This window comes from Macaca nemestrina, chromosome 8 (assembly GCF_043159975.1).
Source record: "Macaca nemestrina isolate mMacNem1 chromosome 8, mMacNem.hap1, whole genome shotgun sequence".
Taxonomy (NCBI): domain Eukaryota; kingdom Metazoa; phylum Chordata; class Mammalia; order Primates; family Cercopithecidae; genus Macaca; species Macaca nemestrina.
In genome coordinates, this window is record NC_092132.1 from 583,549 (window position 1) to 606,329 (window position 22,781).

General features: G+C 51.2%; 1 protein-coding gene across 5 annotated transcripts in view; it reads left to right on the top strand.

Annotated features, from left to right (window-relative positions):
- Nucleotides 1–22,781, top strand: part of LOC105464231 (Rho GTPase activating protein 39) — a 143,702-nt gene that overhangs the window by 50,210 nt on the left and 70,711 nt on the right. For 3 of the 5 annotated variants that reach the window (XR_976713.3, XM_011711914.2, XM_011711917.2), the window contains exon 2: nt 20,855–21,015. Coding sequence is in view for 4 of the 5 variants with exons in the window: in XM_011711914.2 (XP_011710216.2) it covers nt 20,936–21,015 (80 nt within the window). In the remaining variant the exon portion in view is untranslated. Of the gene's footprint in view, nt 1–7,960; nt 8,384–13,413; nt 13,963–20,854; nt 21,016–22,781 lie in introns of those variants that run through there. The other 2 variants (XM_011711915.3, XM_011711916.3) reach the window with 2 other exon arrangements.

A 22,781-nucleotide genomic window follows, 5' to 3' on the forward strand; every position in this document is an offset into this window, starting at 1 on the left:
AGTGAGAAGCTGGACCGCAATGTGGGGCGCGGAATTCCTACAAACCGGTGGTGGGCTGAGCTCAGCACAGACACAAGGAATTGGGCAGCCTGGGGTAGTTCTTTGGCCCGTGGGTTGTTTAGAGGGTGAGTTCCCTGTTGGGTGGAGTCAGGCCGGCCAGGTTGGCACGTTGACTCTGGGAATCTGTGTTCTTCTAGATCGGTGATCGGGTTTTGTTGTCTGCCCACCCTGTCAGTTATCGAGAGAGACGGTCTGAAATCTCCTACTGCGATTGTGGGTTTGTCTGTTTTCCTTTCAGTTCTGACAGCGTTTGCTTTGTAAGCCTAAGGCTGGGTGATGCCAGGTACATTCAGGATTGCCGTTTGACTTGGCGTCCCCACGCCACTCGGGAATGCCCTCTGTGCTGCTGCCTCTCGTCTGGCCCAAGGGTTGCTGGACCAGCCCTCTGCGTGTGTTCTCCTGGCTGTTTTTCCTGCTGTGGCTCTCACGAGTGTCCCCTGCTCGAGTGGCTGGGTTGCTTTTACCCGGCAAATGTTCACTGGCCGCCCACACCAGGCTGTGCTCAAAGGACTGGGGAGAGCAGCGGCGATGTCTTCTGCCCACAGATCGCACCCAGCCCCTGCCCTGAATGGCGACCACCGTGGCACCCCACGCCGCCCTCTCTGAGGACACTGTCTCTTGTGGGGCCAACATCAGCCGGCTGCAGTTTGTGTCAGAACACCCTGAGTGAGAGCCTGTGTCGACCACTGCATGTGGGATGACGGCTGCTGTGCCTGATGCCAGCTGTGGCGCTTCCACAGGTCCAGGACCAGCAGTGCCAGCCTCCTGGGGAACGCCGCCCCCAGCCCACTGCATTGGCCTGCACGCAGCTGGGCCAGAGTCTGAGTTGCGGCGGCACCCCCGCTCCGGCTCTGAAGGCAGGGGCAAGGCTCCCCTGCTGGCAACTCCAGAGCCAGTGGTCAGAGTGCCTGGCGGAGCAGTGCTGTGACCGGGAGGGCAAGGGGTCCAGGGTGCAGGGAGGCCTCCGTGAGCCAACCTGCCTCATGACTGGTGAAGTCAGCAGCTGCTTTGTTTTGTTTTGTTTTGTTTTTGAGACAGGGTCTTGCTCTGTTACCCAGGCTGAAGTGCAGTGGCGCCATCTTGGCTCACTGCAGCCTCAACCTCCTGGGCTCAAGTGATCCTCCCACCTCAGCCTCCCAAAGTGCTGAGACCAAGGCGTAGGGCCCATGCCCAGCTGGCAGCAGCTGTTTGAGGTCATTGTAAACCCCACTTCCTTTCTTTTTTTTTTTTTTTTTGAGACGGAGTCTCGCTTTGTCGCCCAGGCTGGAGTGCAGTGGCACAATCTCGGCTCACTGCAAGCTCCGCCTCCCAGGTTCACGCCATTCTCCTGCCTCAGCCTCCCGAGTAGCTGGGACCACAAGTGCCACGTCCGGCTAATTGTGTGTGTCTGTGTCTGTGTGTGGGGGGGGGGGGGGGGGGGGTTTTTTTTTTTTTTTTTTTTGAGACAGAGTCTCGCTCTGTCACCCAGGCTGGAGTGCTGTGGCCGGATCTTAGCTCACTGCAAGCTCCGCCTCCCGGGTTCCCGCCATTCTCCTGCCTCAGCCTCCCGAGTAGCCGGGACTACAGGCGCCCGCCACCTCGCCCGGCTAGTTTTTTTTTTGTATTTTTTAGTAGAGACGGGGTTTCACCGTGTTAGCCAGGATGGTCTCGATCTCCTGACCTCGTGATCCGCCCGTCTCGGCCTCCCAAAGTGCTGGGATTACAGGCTTGAGCCACCGCGCCCGGCCGTGTGTGTTTAATAGAGACGGGATTTCACCATGTTAGCCAGGATGGTCTCTATGTCCTGACCTTGTAATCCGCCCGCCTTGGCCTCCCAAAGTGCTGGGATTACAAGCATGAGCCACCGCGCCTGGCCTATGAACCCCCTTCCTTGCTTGCACTGTGGCCTGGCAGGTCAGCCAGCTGAAAATGAAGGGTGACGCCAGAGCCCCCTCCTCTGTCCCTGCCTGTCCCTGCCAGCTGCAGACACTGGGAGGGTGGTCGGATCCCAACAGCAGAGGCGGCTGCAGCCTTGGCCTGGCTGCTCTGTGGGGGCTGCTGGATCCAGGTGATCTTTCTTCCTTTTCTTGTTTTTCATTTCTGCTCCCTAGTGTTTTTGGGGGGATCCTCTCCCCAGGGGGGACAAACATGGCCCTGACAGCTGCAGGCTTGAGCCTTATCCCAGCAGGAGTTCAGGGATGTCTTGTGGGGGCTGTTGTCCCACCTTAGTGCTGCTGCCTCCATGCTCTGCCTGTCCTGTGACCAGACATCTGTGGGGAGCTTCACTGAAGTGTCAGGAGGGGGAACTGCAGAAAGAGGGGTCTCTGGCCGAGGAGGGGAGGGGAGGGGAGGGAAGTTGCCCAGCAGAGCCAGGGGCATGTCCCTAGTAGGAGGGCAGACCTTGGTCTTGGAGATGGGCCTTGGGGGTCCACCTTGTAAGTGAAGAGGTCAGGACTCAGGAAGAGGTGCTGTGGTGTTGGCAAGGCTTTTGCTGGGCCTGCTGCAGTGTGCAGTAGGTTCTCCGTGAACGGGGCTGCCAGGGCAGGGGCTGCTGCAGTTTGCTGTTCGTCCCGCCGTGTTGGTGCAGATGTGCGGATTAGATAGAGGCGGCCTGCTACACAGGCGGGCCTTACTGGTCTTCAGAAGGAGATTGGGGTGTGATTGATCAGAAGAAATGATGCAATCTCTTTCATTCTCAGGCCCAGTGAATTGTGGATTTCATGCTGCTTCCTCTTCTTTCCCCTCTATTCATATAAAAGTATTTCTTGAGATGATTATTTTATGATTCATTATTTTGTCCAAGCCCAAAAGTATATCCTGCACTGTACGCTTTACATGTAGTGCAAAGGCGCTCGTCATGGCTGTCAGCACGGCCAGGTCACTGGGGCTAACACAGTGGCAGGCGCAGGTGCAGGTGGGTGTGGCTCACAGGGCCGACCTCGTGTGGCTCCTAGCTTATTTAGCACGAGTGTAAGGAAGCTTCTCTTCAGGAGGCCTGCGTGCTGGTGAGGTCTGGGCTCCCTCTGATGGGTGGAGGGTCCTGGCTTGTTTGCAGCACAAGGCTGCTCCGTCAGCTCTCCAGGTCTTAGCTGGGTGGCCCAGGGCTGCTGCTGATGCCAAGCATGGTCGTGGGCCTTTGTTTGCACTTGGTGCGCTGTTGTCACCCCAACAAGTGAGGGGTGTGGGCGCAGAGCTCCTCACTCACTGCCAGTCCTTCCCTAGGAGGCTTTTTGTCTACTCTGTGTGCTCACTTGCTCAGCAGCCTCTCTCATCCCTGATTCTGGGCGGTGCATTTGACAGAGGCCTGCCTGGGTGCTGCAGCCTCTGACATTTGCCCAGACGTTGCTTCGTGCCCTGCTCTGTGGTCCGTTTCAGAGACACTCCCTGGATGGTGAATCTGTGTTTTCCGTTTCTCGGGTCGGCATTCTGCACGCCTGCAAGGTGAAGCCTGGCTTCTTGTGCCATCTCCCCCGTCGTCAAGTGCCTCCTGGAACGCGTCTGCCCGCTTTGTGTCTGTGCCACGAGGCCCTGTCGGGTCTGGGTGGCCTCGCTGGTCACGGGAGCCCTGTCTCCACAGAGCCAGCCGCCATGGACCCGCACCAGCTCTGTCTCTTCCATTCTTGGCTTTTCAAATGTCCTGCCCTTACACTTCAGATGTGTTTGGTGTAGACAGTTTCTCAAGATCTTTAAAATCTTGCTGACAGTCTTTGCCTCGACTAGACTATTGGTCCATTTACATTACTGTAATTATTCTATTTAAATTTATTTCCACCGTCTTTCCTTGTACTCTGTCGTTTGAGAACCAGGTTGCTTCTTCGCTTCTTTTGGATGATTTTTTTTTTCTTTTTCTTCTCTACTGGGTTGGAATTTGCTCACTTGGCTTCATAGTGGTTGCCTTGGATGTTCTAACATGCAGAATTAATTTGTCAAAGTCTAAAATTAGTATTTTTGCCCTCCTCCAAACGATTCAAAGATCCGGGAACATTTTATTCTGAGCACTCTGTCCACACAGGACTTGCCCCTCCCCGTCGCAGCCTGCAGCGTGTTGTGTCTCTGTGGGTCCTGACCGCGTGGGGCCAGGAGGACTGCGAGAAGAGCTTCCCCTGGGGCTGGGTAGTAACTTTCTTCCTTGTTCACCTAAACCCTCCCAGTCTCAGCCTTGGGGCGTCCCCCAGCAGTAACTGGATCCGCACCTGGGCCTGGCCCAGGCTTTCTCCTCTCTCCCCTGACTTCTGCAAAGCTGTGAAAGGAGTGGGTGCAGGCCAGCTGCCGGCCAGGGCCCTCCTGCACAGGGCCTTCCTTTCTCCAGGTCCCTGCTTTTACTTAGTTTTTGTTCTCTAAGGTTCTGAACTTTCTTGCCAACCCACTGATAGATTTTTAAAGTTTTTAAAAATATATCTTACCAGGTAGTAGTGCTCATTTGTTCATTAAAAGGCTGGTCAAAGCTTTTTACTCTGACAGAATGTAAGTGTCCACTCTGAATACATTGACCCCTGTCACTGCTGTGGACTGGGCTCGTGCCTGAGGCTGGAGTGTTTCTCTCACCAGGACTGGGCCTCCTCTCCTGGGAGAGCGACTCCGGGCACAGCCGTTCTGGCCCTCGGGTCATGGTGGCAGAGTCCGGAGTGTCTGGGAGGTGCCATGCCTTCTGCTGCGTGTTGTGGGTGAGCCTTGGACTTGGCTAGAGGCCTCACAGAAGGAAGCCCGTGGCAGCTGGGGCCGCTGACATGGCCATGGCGGGTGAGGACATTTCTGAAGCTTTTCTGGAACCTGCGTTGAGAAACTGGAAGTGATTCCGCGCAAAGGCAGCTCACCTCAGCCTTGGCCACTCAGCCTCCACTCCTCGGGTGCCCCAAGGCCCACACTTTGCCTGGGACCCCGGCACCTTGGGCCTGTGCAGACCCCAGCGAGGCGGAGGCGGCCTGCCTGTGTCCCACTGATGGCACGAGGCCATGGGGGGCTCAGTCTTGTGTGTGTTTTCTGTGTCTGTGCCTTTCCTCTTTTTCTTTCCTGCTTTCTGTGGGGTAAGTGAAAGTTTCTCCTCCTTTATATTTTAATATTTTTCCAGTGGATTTGATTATTTTCTTGATCACCCTTAACACTGTGTCTTCATGCACTGAGTCTTCCTACCCAAGTCGCAGTCACTCAGCTCTTCTGCGGAGCACCTGAGCATGTGCGGCCCACACTGAGCCGACCACATCTTGTTTGCCCGAAGCTGTAGTCTTATCCCTTAGGAGAACATGAACATGAGCTTTTATTTTATTTTAGTTTTGAGACAGGGCCTCACTCCTGTCTCCAAGCTGCAGAGTGCAGTGGCGAGATCTTGGCTCACTGAAGCCTCTACCTCAGGGCCTCAAGCCATCCTCCCACCTCAGCCTCCTGAGTAGCTGGGACTATGGGTGCGCACCACCACGCCCTGCTAGTCTTTGTATTTTTGAGGGTTTCACTATGTTTCGCAGGCTGGTCTTGAACTTCTGGGCTGAAGCAATCTGCCTGCCTCAGCCTCCCAAGAACATGAGCTTTTAACCAGTGGTCAGTTATATTCACCACTGTCTTCCTCCCACCTGCCAGGACCTGCCCCTCAGCCCTTCCTGCCTCTTGCCTCAGAACCTCTTCTCTGGGTGGCGCCTTGACTCCGGACCCTGCCACGTTGATATGAAGCCATGGGACTGCCTCTTCCTGGGGTTTGTGGTTTTCCCGCCCCTGGGAACTGGCAAGCTGCGTTTGAGGGCCTCTGCTGGCCTGGAAGCCCTGTGGGCCGTGGAAAACTTGGGAAGTGGGTAGTTTCTGTTCTAGAGCCCAGAGCCCTCATCAGGGAGACCTGGCAGGATGCAGCTTGTGCTGTCCCGGCCTGCTGCCCCTTTGTACAACTTCTGAGAGGGCACTGGTTGGCCTGCAGGGTCCAGGCTGAAGGCAGGGACTGATGAGAGTTTATGTGATGTCACGCCAACAGGGCAGGCAGCTGCAGGCTGGGGCTTGGGCCACCCTCTAAGGGGGGCTAGGACAGCACCAGGATGGCTGCCAACTGGGGCTGTGGGTGGTGAATCTGGCCCCCTCCAACCATATACTTCCTGCGAGGCAGGCCTCACAGGCTGGTGACAGCGGAGCTTCCGAGGGACAGGCCTGTGCCAGGCGTTTTCCAGTTGCTGTTCAATTTCAGTTCCTTCCCAGCACCTTCACCTCGAGGGCACAGTGGCCACTTCAGGAGCTTAGCCTCAGGGACTCCTGCCGGTCCTCACGGCCCTCTCCTGTACTCACAGTCCCTGCCTGACCCAGCATCTTCTGCTCAGACGCAGGCGTCTGTCCTGGAGGGGCAAGTGGATGGGCACAGGCAGTGTTCAGGGCAGCCCAGCGGGTTGGGTCAGAGAGGGCAGTCTGGACCTGAATTGGGTTTGGAGCCATCGCTCTTGTGAGGGATGCAAGCTCGGTAGATGGCAGGGCTGCTTGGGCAGTAGGCATATACTCACACACACGTCACGTACTCACACGCACGTGGGCACACATGCTCTCATAGACACATAAGCTCACAAGCACATGGGCATATGCTGTCTCAGGGACACAGGCTCACACGCACACGGGCACACGCTGTCTCAGACACTCAGGCTCATGCACACAGGCAGACACACGGGCTCACGCACACGGGCACATACAGGGACATAGGCTCATGCACACGGGCACACACACTCAAGGACACACAAGCTCACATGCACACGGCCACACACGCTCAGGCACTCAGGCTCACGCACACAGGCACACATGCTCTCTCAGGGACACAGGCTCACACGGGCACACATGTTCCCTCAGGAATACACAGGCTCACACACACATAGGCACACATGCTGTCTTAGATACACAGGCTCACACACACGGGCACACACGCTCTCAGTGACACACAGGCTCACACACACGGGCACACACTCAGGGACACAGGTTCACACATGCACACACACACAGGGACAGGCTCACGCACATGGGCACACACTCAGGGACACACATGGACACACAGGCTCCTATGTGCACACACAGGGACACACAGGCTCATGCACACGGGCACATTCAGGGACACAGGCTCACATGGGCACACACATTCTCTCAGGGACACAGTCTCACACGCACACGTTCTCTCAGGAACACAGGCTCACACACACGGGCATACGCTCTCTTGGACACACAGGCTCACACCAGCATGCACGCTCTCAGGGGCACACAGGCTCACATGCACACGGGCACACAGGGAGACACACAGGCTCACGCACACAGGCACACATGCTCAGGGACACACAGGCTCACACACGGGCCCACACACACAGGGACACAGGCTCACATGCACACGGGCACACAGGCTCACACACACGGGCACACACGCTCACACACACGGGCACACACACTCAGTGACACAGGCTCACACACGGGCATCCACACTCAGGGACACACAGGCTCACGCACACGGGCACACTCAGGGACACACAGGCTCACAAGCTCTCTCAGGGACACACAGGTTCACACACACAGAGGCACACACACTCAGGGACACACAGGCTGTCACGGGCACACACACTCTCAGGGACACACAGGCTCACGCACACGGGCACACACGCCCTCTCTCAGGGACACACAGGCTCACGCACATGGGCACACACGCCCTCTCTCTGGGACACAGGCTGTCACGGGCACACACACTCTCAGGGACACACAGGCTCACGCACACGGGCACACACGCCCTCTCTCTGGGACACACAGGCTCACGCACACGGGCACACACGCCCTCTCTCTGGGACACAGGCTGTCACGGGCACACACACTCTCAGGGACACACAGGCTCACGCACACGGGCACACACGCCCTCTCTCTGGGACACAGGCTCACGCACACGGGCACACACGCCCTCTCTCTGGGACACAGGCCCACACACATGTTGCGTGCAGACCCTGGAGTGGGGATAGGGGACCCGCGCTTCTTGGAGCGAGAGGCCTCTGGCACCCTGGTCTATGGCGAGCGTCGCCAGCCCAGGCAGATGCTGTTTCCGCGCTTGCTCTCCCAGCAGACCCCGTCTGGAGCTGGCACAGAGCATCCTCTGTTCCAGATTCGGCGTGGGACGTTGGAAGCAAGCGCCTGTCGCCCACTCATGACCGGAACTTTCCGGCAGTGCGAGGTGGGGGCGGGAAGCCCTTGTGACGTGTCTGGGGCCTGGGCCTGTCCTCCTCCCTGTGTCCACTGTGGACCAGGCTGGGCTGTGGCCTTCCCTGCTACGGAGACCACCACAAGAGACCCTGGGGGCCCCACGTCTGGAGAACGAGGATGAGGACGGAGCACACCTGCCTCGTAGGGTTGTGGGAAGAACCAGGTGAGGCCGCTGTCACCAATGCGCACCTGTGCCCGCCACGGTGGCTGTGCGCCTGTGGTCCTGCTCACGCTGCGCCACAGGGCCTTGGGAGGAGGTAGCCAGTGCCAGGGGCTGGAGAGACCCCAGCAGGACTTGCTCCTAGGAAGCCCAGCACTGCGCCTCCCACGCAGGAACCAGGCTCCGCATTGCAGGGAGCCCGGTCTCTTCAGGGACCGCCCTCCCAGCTGAGCAGGCAGCAGCCCCAGCAGAGGGGGAGGTGGCTGAAGCTGGCCATGGGCCTGGGGACGGAGGGCACACAGCTGAGGCGCGTCCTGGGGGCTCTGCCTGCCTGCTCTGTGCCCTGTCCGCGCCCACCATGACCAATGCAGGCAGCAGCCCTCACCTCAGGCGGGGCTCTGGGTACAGCATTCTGGTGGACAGCCTCAGGATAGAGTCCACGGGGACCTCCAGAAGCTTCCTCTCCCACCTATTAAACTACCTGTGAACACAGGCAAAGGCAAAAATTCCACATCAGTAAATTGTGAAGTGGATTCTTTTGAAAAAGCTCATGCGAGATTATTGAGCAGAAAAGAAGAGGCAGGACGTGATCATGACAGCACCAGCTCCGCCCTCTCAGGACCCCGTGTGGCCCCAGCCCTACACCAGGACCCCAGTCTGGGAGAGGGCGGGGACAGGAGGCGCTGGGCTCGGGTGGGCTTTGCCATGCAGGGAGGCGAGAGGTTCTTGAAAGGGTGGAACTCAGAATTTTTTGAGAAATGTTACAGTAACCACCTAATAAAACTTAAAATATTCTATTCCATTGAAATATAATTTTAGGCCAGGCATAGTGGCTCACACCTGGAATCCCAGCACTTTGGGAGGCCGAGGCGGGCGGATCACAAGGTCAGGAGACCAAGACCATCCTGGCTAGCATGGTGAAACCCTGTCTCTACTAAAAATACAAAAAATTAGCCAGGCGTGGTGGTGGGTGCCTGTAGTCCCAGCTACTCGGGAGGCTGAGGCAGGAGAATGGAGTGAACCCGGGAGGCGGAGCTTGCAGTGAGCGGAGATCCGGCCACTGCACTCCAGACTGGGTGACAGAGTCAGACTCCATCTCAAAAAGAAAAAAAAAAAAGAAAAAGGAGAGGAAAAACAAATAGAATTTTTAAAAATCAATGCAGAAGATAAAAGCAAAACATGGAACTGTACAGAAAAGCAACCAACAAAGCCAGGTGAGAGGCCAGCTTGTGTGTGAGAAAATGTCTCAGATTCCATGATTAAAAGAACAAAAACCTCACTTTAGATCACAAAACCAGACCAGAGCGGGTGCGGCTAGCAGAGTTCACCTGCTCCTGCCCTTTTTTTTTTTTTTTTTTGTCTTTCCAGTTTCTTATCTCCTGGGGCCAAGGCTGAGCTCTCAGCCTGAAGTCTGTTCCCAGGAGGCCCAGCCGAGCTGGGGGGTCTCCTGGTTTGTGGTGCTGGGTGCTCCAGTCTCCTGTCTCTTGCTGGTGCTGCACCGCTTGTCCCGCCTGCCAAAGCCAGTGACAGGTGAGAAGCCCTTTGAGACGTGAGGTGCCAGGCCCTCGTACCATCACCTTTATTCAGAAGGACTTCTGTTCTGAAATCACCCAGTTTTTTTGTTTTTTTTTTTTTAGATGGAGTCTCACTCTGTCTTGGCCCAGGCTGGAGTGCAATGGTGCAATCTCTGCTCACTGCAACATCTGCCTCCCTAGTTCAAGTGATTCTCCCGAGTAACTGGGACTACAGGCCATGCGCCATCACGCCCAGCTAATTTTTGTATTTTTAGTAGAGACTAAAAATGTTGGCCAGGCTGGTCTCGAACTCCCGACCTCAAGTTATTCTCCTGCCTCGGCCTCCCAAAGTGCTGCGAATCCAGGCGTGAGCCACCCCGCCTGGCATTATTTTGTATTAAAATAGTGTTTGTTGATTCATTGGGCAAAATTGATTCACTGGGCTTTGAGCATATATGGTAGTGAGCAGAAGACATTTTTATTTACTGGATTTTAAACAATCATTTTGTAAAGAGGTTTGAATAATGAGAAAAATACCCTGCACCACAGGATGCCATTGGCACTCGCCCTCCTTCGTGGGACCCAGGTCCCCCTGTACCTGTCCTGCTGCCTGAGGCCACTGTGCCACCCCTGGATGCTGCCCCTGTGGCCCTTGGGCTCCCCCGCCCTCCCCACCTCCTGGCTGCTGCCCAGGGCAGCCTGGGGTGAGGCAGTGCAGTGGCACAGAGTCAGCAACAAGGGCACAGCCTCATCTCCTACCCTGGAGGTTGGCTTGGGGGGCTCAGCGTGAAGGGGGTCAAAGGAGTAGCTGAGCACCCTTTGACCAGCCGGCCTCCTAGGACACAAGCAGGCTCCGAGGAGGAGTCTGACCTCTCAGTGCCTGAGCCTCTGTTTCCTGCACTGACAAAGCCCTTCCATGGCTTTTCGCATTTCTCTTTCATAGCCACACCCATGCAGAACTGATGCACCAGCCAGGACCCTTTTGTGAGGGCCTGTCCCGGGTCACAGACCAGGTTTCTCTTTTGACCATGGACACGGGGCAGCCAGGAAGGGGCTGTGCTGCCAGGCAAGTCCATGCGTCCTGAAGGCACAGAGGCCCCTCCAGACTGCCCATTTCAGGACCTTGTCATGCAGCTGGAGTCATGGGTGACACCAGCCCCGGGGCCAGGCAGTGGCTTGGCAAGCGTTGCAGCAGCCACACGGCAGTAAGAAATTCTTTTTCTGTGCATCCAGGTGGCTCCAGCCAGCACCGTCCTTTCCGTGTGGGGTGTGCCTGACACCCTCCTTTCCCCCTCCCAGAAAGGTGAAGAACCTGACCTCCCAAGTCCATTCCGTGGCTGGCTGATGGGCTGGGTCACAGATCTAAACCCCTCAACCTGGCCTGTCCTGGAGCGGGCGGCCTTGGTGAGCACAGCTGCTGAAGGGGCAGCAAATGCCAGTCGTGCCTGTCCTGGTCACTGGGGTCGCGTCTTTGCCCAGCCTGGCGCAGGCACTGGGCGGGGAGAATGGGGCCTTGTGTCTCCAGCTCACAGCCGAGCTTTCAGAGCATCAGACTGGGTTCATTGTTCAGAACCGGGAAAACTAAAAACAGCATTGAGAATGGAACTTGGACCTTCTGGAAATGACGGCTGAGTAAAGACTCATTTATTCTGCTTCCCTTCTTGAAACTCACTGCAGTGAACAAAGAGGATGAAAAATAGGGAACAAGATTTAATTCACAATGGGCCTAAGGAATAGCCATGGCAAAGGAGGGTGTCGGCCAGACGGGAAGCAGTGACAGCCACATCAGGTCCAGCAGGCTGGGTTTTTGTTTAACAAGAATGGATTTTTGGAGATAGTGTTGATGAGTATTTTAAAAGAATGGGGGTTGTGGCTCGGGGAAGCTGAGTATAGGCAGACATCTGGCAAGATGAGGCAGAAGGCCCACGTGCTTCACTTTTTTATAAGATCCAGATTCTCATTTTTTTTCTAATTTTTAGAAAAGGGGGCCTCACTTTGTTGCCCAGGTTAGAGCTCAGTACCACAGTCATAGCTCACTGCAGCATCGACCTTCTGGGGTCAGTGATCCTCTCACCTTAGCGTTTTTCGTAGCTGGGACCACAGACGTGTGCCCCCATGCCCAGCTAATTATTATATTTTTTGGTAGAGATGAGGTTTTGCCATCTTGCCCAGCTGGTCTCGAACTCCTGAACTCAAGCAATCCTCCTACCTTAGTCTCCCAAAGTGCTGAGATTGTAGGCATGAGCCTCTGCCCCCACGATCCAGACTCGTAAGGGGTGAAATGGGGAACGAAAGGATGGGCTGAGGATTCCTCTTAGTTTTCAGCATCATACTGATCATTATGTTCATATGAGGAAACTACCAGAGACCAGGGAAAAAGTCACCTGGAAGGATTAGAGGGAACAGTGAGTACTCAGAGCTCTCAAAACACTCAGAAGAGTGGCTGTTGCCAGCAGGCTGACTGAGAAGCCCCATAACTCACAGGGCGTGTGGTAGAGTACCCAGTGGAGAACAGTTAGCCTAGAATAAATGCTGCTCTGCTGCTGTGTGACAAATCTCAGAAGGAAGAATCAACATTTTCAGTTTCCAAGTATCTGGATCCAAAACAAAGCTCAAGAACAGTAATGGGCCGGGCGCGGTGGCTCACGCCTATAATCCCAGCACTTGGGGAGGCCAGGGTGGGCAGATCACGAGGTCAGGAGTTCAAGACCAGCCTGGCCAACATGGTTAAACCCCATCTCTACTAAAAATACAAAAATTAGCTGGATGTGGTGGTGCGCACCTGTAATGCCAGCTACTTGGGAGGCTGAGGCAGGAGAATCACTTGAACCTGGGAGGCGGATGTTGCAGTGAGCTGAGATCACACCACTGCACTCCAGCCTGGGCGACGAGCAAAACTCTGTCTCAGAAAAAAAAAGAATGGTAACAGGAACACAAAAAATATACAGCTTTCCAAGAGGTAAAATTCATAATGTCTGGCATCCAACCAAAGAACCAAAGAAGATCAGGTATGGAAAGAAACAGGAAAATAGAACCCAGGCTGGAGTGAAGACTCCATCCACACTGGCGTAGATGTTAGGGTTGGCAGACGGGCACTGAAGTAATTGTTTTAACTGTATTCCGTGTGTTCAGAGAGCAAACGTAGATGTTAGGGTTGGCAGACGGGCACTAAAGTAATTGTTATAACTGTATTCCATGTGTTCAGAGAGCAACAGGAAAGACTGAACACATTAAGTAGAGACATGGAAGTATTTTAAAAGATCCAAATTAGAGTTGAAATGAAAATGTCCAAGTACCAAATACACTGGATGGGATTAATGGTAGATCAGAGATTGCAGAAGATTAGTGAACCTAAAGACGAAGCAGTAGACACTCTCCAAACTGAAACGAGGAAAAGAAAAATATTTTAAAACAAACAGGAGCATCATGGAGCTGGAGGACAACTTCCAGAGGTCTAACGATTGTGTGATTGGAGTCCCTACATGGGAAGGGAGGGACGGAAGAGGACATGATAGCTGAAAAGCTTCCCAGTTTGATGGAAACTATAAGCCTAGATCTGACCATCTTTTCTTTCTTTTCTCTTTGTTGACCAATGGATTCATGTCACATGATCGGACCATCTTAATGACCCCAGAGCACAAGAAATGAAGAAAATCACGCAAGGCACATCATCAAGTTACTCAAAACCAGTTACAAAGAGATAAATCTTAAAAGCAGCCAGAATAAAAAAAACAACAAAAGGCCTTTGCTTATGGAAGAAACAAAGACAAAGATGCAGATGACAGCAGATTTCTCATGAGAAACAATGCAAGTGGGAAGACAATGGTGTAGTGTGTTTAGATGCTGAAAGGAAAAAAAAAAAAAAAACACCTGTCCACCAAGAATTCTATACCTAACTATCTTTTAAGTGACAGTGACATAAAAATGTTTTCAAACACACAATAGCTGAACTAGTTCATTACCAGCAGACCTTCACTGAAAGAAATGTTACAGATGCTTTAGGCTGAAGGAAAACAAAACCATGTGGAAATCTGGATCTATACAGAAAATTGAAGAGTACTGGAAATGGTAACTGCATGTTTAAATACATGATACTCAAATCTCTTTAAAATATAATTGTGTAAGTATAGTAATTATGTAGCAGAGAGAGGAATTTATAACATATACAGAAATAAAATATTTGACAAAAATGGCAAAAATAAAAGGCCAGAAGAGAAGAAAATGGTAAATGCATATATTTGAAGTGGTAGAACAGCACTTGAAGGCAGAGTATGGCAAATTAAATATGCATGTTATAAACCCAGAAGCATTTACTAAAATAGCAAAGCAACAAATTACAGCTGATAAGTGAACAGCGGAGATAAAGTTGACCCATGTAAAATACTTAATCCAAAGAGGGCAGAAAGGAGGAAAAGAGGAAAAAAGAACAGAACAGGTAACACAGCAAGATGGTCGGATTGCACAAAAAAGCAATACCCACATATATACTGGCTAAAATAAACTGCTTTTTTTTTCTCTTTTTTTTTCTTTCTTTTTTTTTTTTTTTGAGACAGGATCTCACTCTTTTGCCCTGGCTGGAGTGCAGTGGCGCAGTCATGGCTCACTGCAACTTTGACCTCTTGGGTTCAAGGAATCCTCTGGCCTCATCCTCCTTTTTTTTTTTTTAGATGGAGTTTTACTCTTGTCGCCCAGGCTGGAGTACAATGATGCAATTTTGGCCTACTGCAACCTCTGCCTCCCAGGTTCAGGTGATTCTCCTGCCTCATCTTCCTGAGTAGCTGAGACTACAGGTGCACCCCATCATGCTTGGCTAATTTTTTTTTAGAGACAGGGTCTCACTATGTTGCCCAGGCTGGTCTTGAACTCCTGGCCTCAAGGGATCCTCCTGCTTCAGCCTCCCAAAGTGCTGGGATTGTAGGCATGAGCTACTGTGCCTTGCCACCCTCTTTAAATTTAAAGAAATAAATAGGCTATAAGTAAAAGAAGGATAAACATTACACAATTCTAACTCTGATGTAAAGCAATCTGGAGTTGCTATAATATCAAATGTACCGATTTCAGAGCAAAGGAAACTACCAGGATAAAGATACTTCATGATAAAGGAGTTCATTCATCAAGAAGACACCGTAAATGTGTGCACCTAATAACAGAGCCATAAAATACATGAAGCAGAAACTGATAGTGCAGAGAGAAATAGACACATCCACAGTTGTCACTGGGACCCTCGTGACCTGTTTCTCAGTGATGGATAGAACAAATAGACCAGAAATTAGTGTCAGCACCATCAAGCAGCCGGATCGATTGGCTTTATACAGCATCTCACCCGGCAGTATGTTCTTTTCCAGTGCGCACGGGACATTTACCAGGATAGACCATTTTAGGGGGCCATAAAAAGTGTTAATAAACTTTAACAAATTCAAATCATATAAATTATGTTTTCTGAGAAAAATATAATTAGAAACCAGTAGACTGGGCGCGGTGGCTCACACGTGTAATCCCAGCACTTTGGGAGGCCGAGGCAGGCGGATCACGATGTCAGGAGATCAAGACCGTCCTGGCTAACACGGTGAAACCCTGTCTCTACTAAAAATACAAAAAATTAGTGGGGACATGGTGGCGGGCGCCTGTAGTCTCAGCTACTCGGGAGGCTGAGGCAGGAGAATGGCGGGAACCAGGGAGGCGGAGATTGCGGTGAGCCAAAATTGCGCCACTGCACTCCAGCCTGGGCGACAGAGCGAGACTCTGTCTCAAAAAAAAGAAAAAAAAAAAAAAAAAAACAAAGAAACCAATAAAAAATATCTGGAAGATGATTAGTTACTGAGTATATGTTCCATAAGTCAAAAAAGGAAAACAAAAGAGAGGTTAGAAAGCTTTCTGAGGCTGGGCGCGGTGGCTCACGCCTGTAATCCCAGGATGTACAAATCATTAACTCTGCTTCTACCTTAGGAAATTAGAAAAAGGAAAGCAAATTAAGTCTAAAGGATGCAAAAGAAAGGAAACAAAGATCAAACTGGAAATTAATGAAAACAGAAAAATAGAAAAACACCTATTAAGCTGTCTTTTTGAGGCAATCAGTAAAATCAATAAGCTTCTAGCCAGAAAAGAGTGAAAAAAAAAAAAAAACATTTTTTGTATCAGTATCAAAAATGAAAGACGTGGCATCACTACAGGGTCTGTTGCTCTTAAGAGAATGTAAAGAAATAGTATGGTATAATAACTTATGCCAGCAAATGTGATTAATTTTATATGAAATGGGCAAGTTCCTTGAAAGACAAACCATTCATACTCACATAAGAAGTTTTTAGAACCTGCTGAGCTCTGTATCTATTAAATAGATTTGATGTGTAATTGAAAACCTTCCCACAAAGAAACTACATGCCCATCTGGCTTCACTGGAGTCTCTGCCACACATTGAAGGAAGAAATAATAGCAAGTCTATATAAAATCTCCCAGGAATTTGAGAGGAAGGAATACTTCTGATTTTGTTATGTTGGTATTACTCTGATAGCAAAACCAAAGATGTTACAAGAAGAAAATAGATGCAAAAATGAATATGAATATAGATGTAAAAATTCTTAACAAAATTTTAGCAAATCCCATTTGAGAGTATATAAAAAGGACAATATGGCCGGGTGCGGTGGCTCACGCCTGTAATCCCAGCACTTTGGGAGGCCAAGGCAGCAGATCACGAGTCCAGGAATTCAAGACCAGCCTGGCCAACACAATGAAACCCCGTCTTTACTAAGAAGACAAAAAAGTTAGCTGGATGTGGGCGCGGGCACCTGTAATCCCACCTACTTAGGAGACTGAGGCAGGAGAATTCGCTTGAACCTGGGAGGTGGAGGTTGCAGTCAGCCAAGATCGCGCCACTGCCCTCCAGCTTGGACAACAGAGTAAGACTCCATCTCAAAAAAAAAAAAAAAAAAAAAAAAAAAGGACAATCCATCATGACCAATTGGCATTTATACAAGGAATATGTAATTGGTTTAAGAATAGAAAATTGATGGAATCCAGCTATTATCAAACTAAAGAGAAACCATGTGATCATTTCCATAGATACAGTAAAAGTATTTTACAAAATCCAACATCCATTCCTGATTTAAAAAATAACTTGGCAAACTAAGAGTACAAAGGAACTTCCCTGACCTTACAAAAGACATCATGAAAAAGTTACAGCCAACATCATACTTAATGGTAAAAGACTGGATGCTTCCCTAAGATGAGGAGGAAGGCACACATGTTCACTCACTGCGTTCAGTAATAATACTGCAGGTTCTTCCCAGTATAATTATGCAAGAAAAATAAATAAAAGGATCTAGTTTAGAAAGGAAGAAGTAAAACTTTTTGTTCACTGTTGACATGATCACCTCTGCAGAAAACCTAATAAATCTGGGAAAAAGGCAATTATAATGAATAAGTGAGTTTATCAAGGTTGTAAGATCAAACTGTAAAAACAACATTTTTTTCTGCATTAGCAACAAAAAATTGGAAATTATATTTTGTTAGTATCATAAATATGAAATGCTTAGGGTGACACTTAACTAATATGTGCAAGATTTGTACACTAAAAACTACAAAACGTTGCTGAAAAGAAAGTAGACCCAACTAGATGGATATATTTTGCTCACAAATCAGAAGATGTAATGTAGTTAGGATGTTAGTTTTCCTCATACTCATCCATAGATTCAACACAACTGCAGTCAAAATCCCAGCAGGCTATTTTGTAGAAATTGAGAAGCTGATTCTGAAATTCATATCGAAATGCAAAGGACCTGGAATAATTAATTCATTTCAAAAATGAAAAGCAGAGTTTGGGGACTCACAGTACCTGATTGCAGACCTGGTGCGTTTGGGGTCACTGTGGCGTGGGGTCCCAGATGGGAGGAAGCTTCCTGAGAGGTAGTGCCTAGTTGAGTCTAAGAGGACGAGGAGGTCGGTGAGCTTGTTGGAACCCGTGGTGGAAGGATGGGCTGAGGATGGAGAGCAGGTGCACAGGGGAAGGGGTTGGTCAGGGTTGCTCTCAGGCTGTCATGGATGCTTTTTAGCTTTTCAGAACTTCACTGATGCTGCTGTTTTACTTTTCAAAAAGATCGAAGCTGTACAAGTAGGTCACCTGTTTCCTCTTAAACAAGAAATTAAAAATACTTAAGTTTTGTTTCTTTTTATTTTTCTTTTTTCTTTTTTTTTTTCTTTTTTGGAACAGAGTCTTGCTCTGTCACCCAGGCTGTAGTGCAGTGGCGTGATCCCGGCTCACCGCAACCTCAGTCTCCTGGGTTCAAGTGATTCTCCTGCCTCAGCCTCTCGAGTAGCTGGGATTACAGGCGCGTGCTGCCGCACCTGGCTAATTTTTGTACTTTTAGTAGAGATGGGGTTTCGCTGTGTTGGCCAGGCTGGTCTCGAACCCCTGACCTCGAATGATCCGCCCGCCTCGGCCTCCCAAAGTGCTGGGATTATAGGCGTGAGCCACTGCGCCTGGCCAGAGTTTCATTTTTAAAAATAGCATTCCTAGCAGTCCCAAGCATTAAAATAAATAGTTGTGTGGAGATTTAAGTGGCGGAAAGAGCGTTTCCTCTAAGGAGGTGGTTCCCCCGCTTGTGAGTGGAGTGAGTGTGGGTTAGGTTTGTGGCCCCACAGTCTGTCTGGGACTTGAATAAAGTTTCCGATTGGCCTGCAGTGTCTCTTCCTGCTGGGCCCCGTCACCGGCTGTGCTTGAGTCTTTTTTATTTCCCCTTGAGTTAGCACAGTTAGTATCTATGGAATGGCCTCTCCTCGGGGAAGGGGGCTGCCGTGTACTGATACCAGCTGGGGCATCAGGGAGCAAGGAGACAGGTGCCCACCACAGCAGTGCCCACCGTGGTTCTGCAGACTGTCGGAGAGTGGCGGTGCATGTGTGAGGCCCTGTGGCTTCTATGAGCCAGTGCTGCAGGCAAAGTGGCACCAAGGCTAGGAGCAGCCGTGTAGCCGTTTGTCCCTCCCCGTCACCACCCGGGCCAGAGGCCATTGGTTCTGATTTCTAACAGCAGAGGCTGCTTTTGCCTAACCTTGAACCTCATGAAAGGAAACTGTACTCTGTGCATTCAGTTGTGTCTGGCCTTTTTTTTTTTTTTTTTTTTTTTTTTTTTTTTTGAGACAGGGTCTCGCTCTGTCGCCCAGGCCGGAGTGCAGTGGCGCGATCCTCCCTCCTCCTCTGCCCGCGTGGCTGGGACCATAGACATGCTCCACCACACTCGGCTGATTTCCTTCCTTACTGGTAGGGTGTGGCTCTTTGTCAGATTACACACACATTACACATGTTCTGTGTAGCAAATACATCCCACTTAGGATGTGCTTGTTTTTTCTTAATAGTTTCTTGATAAACAGAGGTTCTTAATTTTACTATAGTCCAATTTGTTGATTTTTCTTTTGTGCATTGTTTTTTGTGTGTGTCCAATTAAGGTATCTGTGCCTACTATAAGGCCACAAAGATTTTCTCCTACATTTCTTTCCAAAAGCTTTATTATTTTACTTTTAACATTTAGGCCTACGGTGCATCTAGAATTAAGTTTTACGTACGGGATTGGATGAGGTAAAGGTCCAAGGTTAATTTTTTTCTTTTTTTTTTTTTTTTTTTTTTTTTTTTTTTTGAGACGGAGTCTCGCTCTGTCGCCCAGGCTGGAGTGCAGTGGCCGGATCTCAGCTCACTGCAAGCTCCGCCTCCCGGGTTCACGCCATTCTCCTGCCTCAGCCTCCCGAGTAGCTGGGACTACAGGCGCCCGCCACCTCGCCCGGCTAGTTTTTTGTATTTTTTAGTAGAGACGGGGTTTCACCGTGTTAGCCAGGATAGTCTCGATCTCCTGACCTCGTGATCCGCCCGTCTCGGCCTCCCAAAGTGCTGGGATTACAGGCTTGAGCCACCGCGCCCGGCCCAAGGTTAATTTTTTTCACACTTGACCCTTGAATAACTCAGGGTTTGGGGCGCTGACCCCCACCAGGTGGTCAAAAACCCATGTCTTACTTGCCGCCGCTGCCGCCACCACCACCTCCTCCTCCTCCTCCTCCTCCTCCTCCTCCTGTTAACTACAAACAGCCTGCTGTTGATGAGAAGCCTTCGGATAACAACAGTCAATTCGCATGCATTTTGTATGCTATTGTAACATCTACTCTACTTTTCCTATAAAGTCAGACAAGAAAATGGTAGTAAGAAAATAATAAAGAAGAGAAAATAGATTTACTGTCATTACGTGGAAGTGCTAAAGATCTTCATCGTCGTCGCCTTCACGTTGAGTAGGGTGAGGAGAAGGAGGAGGAAGGGGGTTGGTTGTGCTGTCTCAGGGGAGGCAGAGGAGGAAGAAAATCCGCATATAGGTGACCCTCCTAGCTCAGACCTGTGGTTTTCAAGAATGGACTGTATACCTGGTGAATACAGCACTGTTCTCAGAATTCAGGTGATCCGTGTGAACATGGATTGCTCCTGAGCGTCCTTGTGCTATGGCTGTGCACGCTGTATGCGTGTGGTCCTGCGTCCTTCCCCAGTGACTGCCGGCAAGTGTCGCCTGTGTGGACAGCTGGGGACACTGAGTCTCAGATGTGGGGCTGAGAGTGAGGGCGGAGCAGGTGCTTGTCCTCCTGTTCACCCTCCTTCCAGTCCTCAAGTCCTGTGGTCCCACGGTCCTGCGATGCTTGGCTTGTGCCTGCCCCGGCCCAGCGGGGAGTGGGGGTGGTGTCTCAGGCTGACATGGGCTGGATCCTGGCTTGTGGGCACAGTCTCCCTGCTGTGTGGGAGACTGGCCAGGCTTTGCTGCAATGCAGGGCCAGACATCAAGAGCACTGAGGAGTGGGGTTGGCTGCCCGGGGACGGCTCACGGGTGCTGTGGAGTCCATCTTCATTCTGTCCAGCCACTCTGTGGCGACGGGCTCAGCTGGGTGGTTGGTGTGGTGAGGCATTTTCCAAATCAGCACTGTTGCTTCCCCCCTCTTGCAGTGCAGCACCTTCCCGTCTGATGCTGGGGTTGTCCCGATGATACCCTGACGTCTGTCCACTTCGGCGAGGAAGCAGACAGCGATGTCCCAGACACAGGACTACGAGTGCAGGAGCCATAATGTCGACCTGCCGGAGTCAAGGATTCCAGGGTCGAGCACTCGGTAAGGAGCCGACCGACCTACGGAGCTACCCGGGCCTCAGGAGTGGGTAGAACTGCTTTCTTCCTTTAGAGAAAGCAGCGTGCGTGCAGGATTCTCCGTGGGGTCTCTGGCTCTTCCCAAGGCCAGGGCGGCCGATGCCACATGTGCACAGCACTGCCCTCAGGGCTCTGGCCTGCGAGCCTGCACATGCGGGTCGCCATGACTCGTTTTTATCTTTCTAATTTTTGACTTTCTTATTTATTTATTTTTTTAGGAGACAGGGTCTCACTCTGTTGTCCGGGCTGGAGTGCAGTGGCGCAATCATAGCTCACTGCAGCCTTGAATTCCTGGGCTAAAGCAGTCCTCCTACCTCAGCCTCCCGAGTAGCTGGGACTGCAGGCACGCACCGCCACGTCTAGCTGATTTTCAATTTTTTGTAAAGATGAGGTCTGTTGCTCAGGCTTATCTTAAACTCCTGGGCTCAAGACTAGGATCACAGATGTGAGCCGCTGTTCAGCCCTGATTTCTAGGCTTTTATTTGGAAATAATTTCATGCTTCCAGAAAAGTCACGAGAATAAGAACAGCCCCATGAGCACTCGAGGCCCAGAGACCTGTGGCTGTCATCGCTCTTGTCACCTCTGAATGTTTCTGGGGGTCGCGATGTGAGAGCATGTGCTCCCTCAGGACGTCTTCCAGGTAGCCCAGGACACTTCTTACCACAAGTAAATCTGACCCTGTCCCATCTCAGCCAGTGTCCCGTGCCTCCAGGTCGGCTCTGCCCCTGACTGCCTCTTTCTCCTTAGCCTTTTTTAATCTGGAAGAATTTCACAGCTTTTCTCTGCCTTTGTCACATTGAATTTTTTTTTTTTTTTTTTTTTTTGAGGTGGAGTTGTCCAGGCTGGAGTGCAGTGGCACGATCTCAGCTCACTGCAAGCTCCACCTCCCGGGTTCACGCCATTCTCCTGCCTCAGCCTCCCGAGTAGCTGGGACTGCAGGCGCCCACCACCATGCCTGGCTAATTTTTTTGCATTTTTAGGAGAGACGGGGTTTCACCGTGTTTGCCAGGATGGTCTCGATCTCCTGACCTCGTGATCCACCCGCCTTGGCCTCCCAAAGTGCTGGGATTACAGGCGTGAGCCACCATGCCCAGCCCACATTGATATTTTTAAGGTAATAGTCACCCTATTTAAAACAGATGATCCCGGCCAGGCACGGTGGCTCAAGCCTGTAATCCCAGCACTTTGGGAGGCTGAGATGGGCAGATCACGAGTTCAGAAGATCGAGACCATCCTGGCTAACGCGGTGAAACCCCGTCTCTGCTAAAAATACAAAAAACTAGCCGGGCGAGGTGGCGGGCACCTGTAGTCCCAGCTACTCGGGAGGCTGAGGCAGGAGAATGGCGTGGACCCGGGAGGCGGAGCTTGCAGTGAGCTGAGATCCGGCCACTGCACTCCAGCCTGGGCGACACAGCGAGACTCCGTCTCAAAAAAAAAAAAAAAAAAAAAAAAAACAGATGATCCCAGCCTGGGCAACCTAATGAGACCCCATCTCTACAAAAAATACAAAAATTAGGCTGGCATGGTGGCAGATGCCTATGGTCTCAGCTACTCGGGAGGCCGAGGTGAGGAGATCCCTTGAGCCCGAGAGGTTGAGGCTGCAGTGAGCTGAGATCACATCACTGCACTCTGGCCTGAGCAACAAAGTGAGACCCCTGTGTCACAGTAAAGTAAAATAGAGTTCTTTGGTTTGGGTTTGTCTGACAGTTTTTCAGGAGGATGCCACACGG